The 8266-nt window shown below is 45.7% G+C and overlaps 1 protein-coding gene across 2 annotated transcripts; it reads right to left on the reverse strand.

Moving 5' to 3' along the window:
- Window positions 1-585: 585 nt before the first annotated feature.
- On the reverse strand, window positions 586-2663 carry LOC139403893 (beta-1,3-galactosyltransferase 1-like). 2 transcript variants are annotated; one of them, XM_071147087.1, is made up of 2 exons: window positions 2060-2663; window positions 586-1748 (listed from the first exon to the last, which is right to left on the reverse strand). In XM_071147087.1, the coding sequence occupies exons 1-2, from the start codon at window positions 2140-2142 to the stop codon at window positions 701-703; spliced, it is 1131 nt and encodes a 376-aa protein (XP_071003188.1). In that variant the 5' UTR covers window positions 2143-2663; the 3' UTR covers window positions 586-700. The 2 variants fall into 2 exon arrangements, with proteins under 2 accessions (XP_071003188.1, XP_071003187.1); XM_071147086.1 differs by having other exon boundaries at window positions 586-1751.
- Between the last annotated feature and the right edge of the window lie 5603 nt (window positions 2664-8266).

Raw genomic sequence — 8266 nt, forward strand, 5'->3', positions numbered from 1 at the left:
TCTCTACCACACCCACAGAAACACAGAGATAAGGTGACCCTTCTCTACCACACCCACAGAAACACAGGGATAAGGTGACCCTTCTCTACCACACCCACAGAAACACAGAGATAATGTGACCCTTCTCTACCACACCCACAGAAACACAGAGATAAGGTGATCCTTCTCTACCACACCCACAGAAACACAGAGATAAGGTGATCCTTCTCTACCACACCCACAGAAACACAGAGATAAGGTGACCCTTCTCTACCACACCCACAGAAACACAGAGATAAGGTGATCCTTCTCTACCACACCCACAGAAACACAGAGATAAGGTGATCCTTCTCTACCACACCCACAGAAACACAGAGATAAGGTGACCCTTCTCTACCACACCCACAGAAACACAGAGATAAGGCAATCCTTATCTACCACACCCATAGAAACACAGGGATAAGGTGATCCCTCTCTACCACTCCCAGAGAAAAGCATCCAAGAGAAAGTCACAGCTCAAACAAGACACCCACAGGGAGCGGGGTCACGGTCAGGGACACCATTGTCCAGCACCCATGGAGCACTGGGGTTAAGTGTTTGCTCAAAGGCACAGTGACAGATTTGCCATTTTGTCAGCTCCAGGATTGGAACCATCACCCTTTTGGGTTATTGGCCCAACGCTCTAACCTCAAGGCTATTTGTCTTTCCCAGAGTGTTGTTTTCAATGACAGACAGGCCCAGGTTGGTGCAAGTTTCTCCACACGTCCAGAAGCTCCTGAGGAGTGTTGAGGATGGTTGTGATAACAGCCATGTAGTGACAGCGGTCCTGGGCTCCTGCATACCCCTGAAAAAGGTTTCCACTGGGGGGGTCAGTAGGCCGGATGCCCAGGTGTCTCATACACAGTCCCAGATACACATCCTCTATGTAGACGGCTTTAACATGCCTGGACGCCTCCACCAGCTTCCTGGGGAGGTCTAAGGTGAAGACATAGCCCAGGCCCAGAGCATAAGGTGGATATACCGGTTCAGGAAACACCTCCTTTGGAAGGTACCATTTGGAGTTATGGTCTCTTAGAACAGCGCCCCGTCGGGCCACTAGTCCAGTCTGGTAGTTCTGCGTTGGAGCGTGAAGCAGCATGTTGACCAGGGTGTTCACGTTGAGGAACATGTCTGAGTCGATCTTCATGGCGTAGGAGGCGTTGGGGCAGCGAGAGCTCAGCCACTCCATCATCACCATGGTCTTGATGGTCAGGTTTTTGTAGCTGTCTATGAAGTCGCTCTGCAGCAGATCCTGGTGCTCTTTGCTCTCCTGCAGCACCTTCTCCTGGAGCTGCTCTGTCTCCTCTCCACTGGGCAGTCCCAGCAGGAAGAACAGACGGACCTCTTTGCCCAGTACCTGCCTCTCACTGCCCCAAGTCCTGCGGACGGCCTCACGGGCCTCCCTGTTATAGGGCGCCACTGGCACCATCAGAACCAGGAAGGGGTTCTGCTCCCGGCATTTCTCTGGCTCATCCAGGATGAAGGAGTACTCATGTGGGTATTGTACATGGTACGGTCCTCGGGACACGTACGGGGGAGGAGCGGCCAGAATCGCAACTGACATGTTTGCTGCTGGCTTGGTTGTTGAAGGTGAGATCCTTTCTTTGAGGTCAACTGCCAGGATGACCACAATCATCATCACGACCAGGAACAGAAACAGGCCAAGGCAGCTACACCAGCGTCTCTTTTTGAGCTGTGTTTTGTCCGCCCCCTTCTGGCCATCATCAGTACTGCTGAAACACAAGGTTGAGAAACTTACATCTCCTGTCAGTGTCTGACCACTGTTTCTCTAATTGATTCATTACTCCTTACGTTGGTTTAAATTCACAATGGAAGTTAATATATTTTACAGTTAGTAAGATATAAGATGTTTTTTCTTTTTACATATGAACTATGTTCACTTCATCGTACTATATACAATCAATCAACATCATGCACTAGATTTTATTTGAATGTTCGATGTTTAGAAGAGAAGTCCCCCCCCCCCCCCCCCCGCCCCCCCCCCCCCCCCCCCCCCCCCCCCTCTCCCTCTGTGGCTCACCATTGTTTAGCGATGAGGGGCTGGGCATCATGGGCGTCAGGTGGGGGGCGCTGGGTCCAGAAGTTGTGGCAGACCCCCATCATGCATTTGGGTAAGATTGTATCAAAGAGGGTGTATAGAAGTCTGACAGAGATAAGTTACTCTAACAACCTGAGGCTCAGAATGTCAGCTCTCTGAATGTCAATGACTATGTTTTTTTTTTTAAAGGGGCTTTATTACGTTTTAGGTAAATAAAGACGCCGTTTACCGTTGTCCATTTACGTTGGTCACCGTTCCAGGCTCTGCTTTAGGGGTAGTTCTCCCATAAACACCAATTGCGATAGTAGCTGGGTCTGTTCTGCTTATTTTGTTGACTTCAAACGAACCAGGAAAAAGAGCCAGTGAGATTTATCACTTTCTCTTCCGTCTCTGACGGTTGATTGGCAGTGGGTGGAGCATCGGTGGGAGGGCTGCTGTCTGACTTCATGGGTCTCAGCATGTCAGTAGCACAGCTGCTTTCTCTGTGGTTTCCTGTGTTGTTGGCATCACTCTCATGGCAACCGTTTTCCTTCTGTCAGTGATGTGTCATGAAGTGTTACAAACAGAAAATAAGTCTGACTTTTAAGACCTTGAACCAAATATCAACAATAGTACTTATCACTGTGTCAATGTCAACATTTACAACCACCTATTATCACCTGTGTGTGTCTGAGAGAGAGAAAGAGATCACGGAAGGGTTCTGGGATATAATATCTTTTAACTTCTGTCATGAAGACGTACATATTATGATTTCAGAAATATTAGCAATCTTACTTTTCTGCTATTTTAAGAACAAAATCTGTTAGAAGTCTTCCAATACATTGCCTGTAGTCGTTTTAATATTTTTTCCACTAAACCAACGTTGAACCAGTTTGTTTGTCCTGTACGCTGCTCAAATGTACCGTTTACATACACCTTAGCCAAAAACATTTTAAACTCCGTTTTTCACAATTCCTGACATTTAATGCTAGTAAAAATTATATAAACTATATAGGACACTATTTTTTACCAGAGACTATATATATATATATATATATATATATATATATTTGTATTACTTGTTTTATTTCACCTTTATTTAACCAGGTAGACCAGGTCACCTTTATTTAACCAGGTAGACCAGATCACCTTTATTTAACCAGGTAGACCAGGTCACCTTTATTTAACCAGGTAGGCCAGTTGAGAACAAGTTCTCATTTGCAACTGCGACCTGGCCAAGATAAAGCAAAGCAGTGTGACAGACAGTTACACATGGAGTAAACAATAAACAAGACAATAACACAAACAAGTCAATGACACAGTAGAAAAAAGTCTATATACAGTGTGTGCAAAAGGCATGAGATAGGAACGAATAATTACAATTTAGCAGATTAACACTGGAGTGATACATTTTTATTTTATTTTATTTTTTTCACCTTTATTTAACCAGGTAGGCAAGTTGAGAACAAGTTCTCATTTACAATTGCGACCTGGCCAAGATAAAGCAAAGCAGTTCGACACATACAACGACACAGAGTTACACATGGAGTAAAACAAACATACAGTCAATAATACAGTATAAACAAGTCTAAATACGATGTGAGCAAATGAGGTGAGATAAGGGAGGTAAAGGCAAAAAGGCCATGGTGGCAAAGTAAATACAATATAGCAAGTAAAACACTGGAATGGTAGATTTGCAATGGGAGAATGTGCAAAGTAGAAATAAAAATAATGGGGTGCAAAGGAGCAAAATAAATAAATACAGTAGGGGATGAGGTAGTTGTTTGGGCTAAATTGTAGATGGGCTATGTACAGGTGCAGTAATCTGTGAGCTGCTCTGACAGCTGGTGCTTAAAGCTAGTGAGGGAGATAAGTGTTTCCAGTTTCAGAGATTTTTGTAGTTCGTTCCAGTCATTGGCAGCAGAGAACTGGAAGGAGAGGCGGCCAAAGAAATAATTGGTTTTGGGGGTGACTAGAGAGATATACCTGCTGGAGCATGTGCTACAGGTGGGAGATGCAATGGTGACCAGCGAGCTGAGATAAGGGGGGACTTTACCTAGCAGGGTCTTGTAGATGACATGGAGCCAGTGGGTTTGGCGACGAGTATGAAGCGAGGGCCAGCCAACGAGAGCGTACAGGTCGCAATGGTGGGTAGTATATGGGGCTTTGGTGACAAAACGGATTGCACTGTGATAGACTGCATCCAATTTGTTGAGTAGGGTATTGGAGGCTATTTTGTAAATGACATCGCCAAAGTCGAGGATTGGTAGGATGGTCAGTTTTACAAGGGTATGTTTGGCAGCATGAGTGAAGGATGCTTTGTTGCGAAATAGGAAGCCAATTCTAGATTTAACTTTGGATTGGAGATGTTTGATATGGGTCTGGAAGGAGAGTTTACAGTCTAACCAGACACCTAAGTATTTGTAGTTGTCCACGTATTCTAAGTCAGAGCCGTCCAGAGTAGTAATGTTGGACAGGCGGGTAGGTACAGGTAGCGATCGGTTGAAGAGCATGCATTTAGTTTTACTTGTATTTAAGAGCAATTGGAGGCCACGGAAGGAGAGTTGTATGGCATTGAAGCTTGCCTGGAGGGTTGTTAACACAGTGTCCAAAGAAGGGCCAGAAGTATACAGAATGGTGTCGTCTGCGTAGAGGTGGATCAGAGACTCACCAGCAGCAAGAGCGACCTCATTGATGTATACAGAGAAGAGAGTCGGTCCAAGAATTGAACCCTGTGGCACCCCCATAGAGACTGCCAGAGGTCCGGACAGCAGACCCTCCGATTTGACACACTGAACTCTATCAGAGAAGTAGTTGGTGAACCAGGCGAGGCAATCATTTGAGAAACCAAGGCTGTCGAGTCTGCCGATGAGGATGTGGTGATTGACAGAGTCGAAAGCCTTGGCCAGCTCAATGAATACGGCTGCACAGTAATGTTTCTTATCGATGGCGGTTAAGATATCATTTAGGACCTTGAGCGTGGCTGAGGTGCACCCATGACCAGCTCTGAAACCAGATAGCAGAGAAGGTATGGTGAGATTCGAAATGGTCGGTAATCTGTTTGTTGACTTGGCTTTCGAAGACCTTAGAAAGGCATGGTAGGATAGATATAGGTCTGTAGCAGTTTGGGTCAAGAGTGTCACCCCCTTTGAAGAGGGGGATGACCGCAGCTGCTTTCCAATCTTTGGGAATCTCAGACGACACGAAAGAGAGGTTGAACAGGCTAGTAATAGGGGTGGCAACAATTTTGGCAGATAATTTTAGAAAGAAAGGGTCCAGATTGTCTAGCCCGGCTGATTTGTAGGGGTCCAGATTTTGCAGCTCATTCAGAACATCAGCTGAGCAGATTTGGGAGAAGGAGAAATGGGGAAGGCTTGGGCGAGTTGTTGTGGGGGGTGCAGTGCTGTTGACCGGGGTAGGAGTAGCCAGGTGGAAAGCATGGCCAGCTGTAGAAAAATGCTTATTGAAATTCTCAATTATGGTGGATTTATCAGTGGTGACAGTGTTTCCTATCTTCAGTGCAGTGGGCAGCTGGGAGGAGGTGTTCTTATTCTCCATGGACTTTACAGTGTCCCAGAACTTTTTTGAGTTAGTGTTGCAGGAAGCAAATTTCTGCTTGAAAAAGCTAGCCTTGGCTTTTCTAACTGCCTGTGTATAATGGTTTCTAGCTTCCCTGAACAGCTGCATATCACGGGGGCTGTTCGATGCTAATGCAGAACGCCATAGGATGTTTTTGTGTTGGTTAAGGGCAGTCAGGTCTGGGGAGAACCAAGGGCTATATCTGTTCCTGGTTCTAAATTTCTTGAATGGGGCATGTTTATTTAAGATGGTTAGGAAGGCATTTAAAAAAAAATATCCAGGCATCCTCTACTGACGGGATGAGATCAATATCCTTCCAGGATACCCCGGCCAGGTCGATTAGAAAGGCCTGCTCGCTGAAGTGTTTCAGGGAGCGTTTTACAGTGATGAGTGGAGGTCGTTTGACCGCTGACCCATTACGGATGCAGGCAATGAGGCAGTGATCGCTGAGATCTTGGTTGAAAACAGCAGAGGTGTATTTAGAGGGCAAGTTGGTTAGGATGATATCTATGAGGGTGTCCGTGTTTAAGGCTTTGGGGAGGTACCTGGTAGGTTCATTGATAATTTGTGTGAGGTTGAGGGCATCAAGTTTAGATTGTAGGATGGCTGGGGTGTTAAGCATGTTCCAGTTTAGGTCGCCTAGCAGCACAAGCTCTGAAGATAGATGGGGGGCAATCAGTTCACATATGGTGTCCAGAGCACAGCTGGGGGCAGAGGGTGGTCTATAGCAGGCGGCAACAGTGAGAGACTTGTTTTTAGAGAGGTGGATTTTTAAAAGTAGAAGTTCAAATTGTTTGGGTACAGACCTGGATAGTAGGACAGAACTCTGCAGGCTATCTTTGCAGTAGATTGCAACACCGCCCCCTTTGGCAGTTCTATCTTGTCTGAAAATGTTGTAGTTTGGAATTAAAATGTCTGAATTTTTGGTGGTCTTCCTAAGCCAGGATTCAGACACAGCTAGAACATCCGGGTTGGCAGAGTGTGCTAAAGCAGTGAATAGAACAAACTTAGGGAGGAGGCTTCTAATGTTAACATGCATGAAACCAAGGCTATTACGGTTACAGAAGTCGTCAAAAGAGAGCGCCTGGGGAATAGGAGTGAAGCTAGGCACTGCAGGGCCTGGATTAACCTCTACATCGCCAGAGGAACAGAGTAGGAGTAGAATAAGGGTGCGGCTAAAAGCAATAAGAATTGGTTGTTTAGAACGTCTGGAACAGAGAGTAAAAGGAGGTTTCTGGGGGCGATAAAATAGCATCAAGGTATAATGTACAGACAAAGGTAAGGTAGGATGTGAATACAGTGGAGGTAAACCTAGGTATTGAGTGATGAAGAGAGAGATATTGTCTGTAGAAACATCATTGAAACCAGGAGATGTCATTGCATGTGTGGGTGGTGGAACTAATAGGTTGGATAAGGTATAATGAGCAGGACTAGAGGCTCTACAGTGAAATAAGCCAATTAACACTAACCAGAACAGCAATGGACAAGGCATATTGACATTAAGGAGAGGCATGCTTAGTCGAGTGATCAAAAGGGTCCAGTGAGTGGAGAGGTTGGTTGGGGGTCACGGCGATTTAGACAGCTAAATCGGTAGCAAGCTAGCATAGGAGCAAGCTAGCATAGAATGGAGGTCTGTTATTAGCCAACTCTTGCGTTCCGTCAGTAGATTAGTGGGTTTCCGTGTGGTAGAGGGGATTAATCCAAATCACACAACAACAACAAAAATAAAAACAATAGATATAGTTATAGAGGCCCAAGAAGAAAAATAAATAAATAAAAATAAAAATTGTCCGATTGTCTATTCAGATAGCAGCCGATGAGATAGCCAACGGCTAGCAGGCCGCAGATGGGCGCCCAGGCAACGTTGCGCCGGAGGAGCCAGCCGGACAATTCCCTCGGGTAGATAACGTCGGCAGTCCAACTGTGAAGGCCCGGTGGGGCTCCGCGTAGGCAGCAAAACGGGTCCGGATAGGTGACTGCAGCCCAGGAGTGATTGATAGAACTCTTCAGCTGGCTAGCTCCGGAACAATTGATGTTAGCTCCGGAATCGACGAAAGCCGATAGTCACACGGATAGCAGCTAGCTAGCTGTGAGATCCAGGTATGGATGTCCAGAGCCAGCGGCCGAAATCCGGTATGTTCCGTTCCGAGCCGCGCTGCGCTGCACCGCGCCGTACAAAACTGGCGATAGATTCGAGCCAAAGGACAGCCAATGACCACAAACCGTGGTTAGCTGAGTACTAACGATTAGCCAGTAAATAAGCTAACTAGCTTCTGAACCAGCTTCAGAGTAGCTTCTGGACCAGCTTCTGGCTAGCTCCCGGCTAGCTTCTGGCTAATTTCTGGCTAGCCTCTCGGAGGATTACAGATCTGAGGTAAATAATACTTTTTTATATAAATATAAATTGGTGAAGCGGATTGCAGGAGAGTGTTCTGAAGATGAGTTTTTGGAAAATTAAAAATGTATGTGAAAAAAAAGTTGTAAATATTTATATATTTATATACACGACAGGACGAGGACAAAAATACGTCTGAACTGCTATGCCATCTTGGGAAGTGAGCAGATGATGATGTGCAAGTAGAGATACTGGTGTGCAAAAGAGCAGAAAAGTAAATAAAATAAAAACAGTAT

This window comes from Oncorhynchus clarkii, unplaced genomic scaffold (assembly GCF_045791955.1).
Source record: "Oncorhynchus clarkii lewisi isolate Uvic-CL-2024 unplaced genomic scaffold, UVic_Ocla_1.0 unplaced_contig_10857_pilon_pilon, whole genome shotgun sequence".
NCBI lineage: Eukaryota > Metazoa > Chordata > Actinopteri > Salmoniformes > Salmonidae > Oncorhynchus > Oncorhynchus clarkii.

What these genes read in the sequence shown, in the direction of transcription:
- LOC139403893 (XM_071147086.1), bottom strand. Translation starts at nt 2,142, where the DNA reads ATGATGGGGGTCTGCCACAACTTCTGGACCCAGCGCCCCCCACCTGAC. An exon ending in CCCCTCATCGCTAAACAATG is followed by an intron (nt 1,752 to 2,059) that starts GTGAGCCACAGA and finishes CTTGTGTTTCAG; the next exon opens with CAGTACTGATGATGGCCAGA.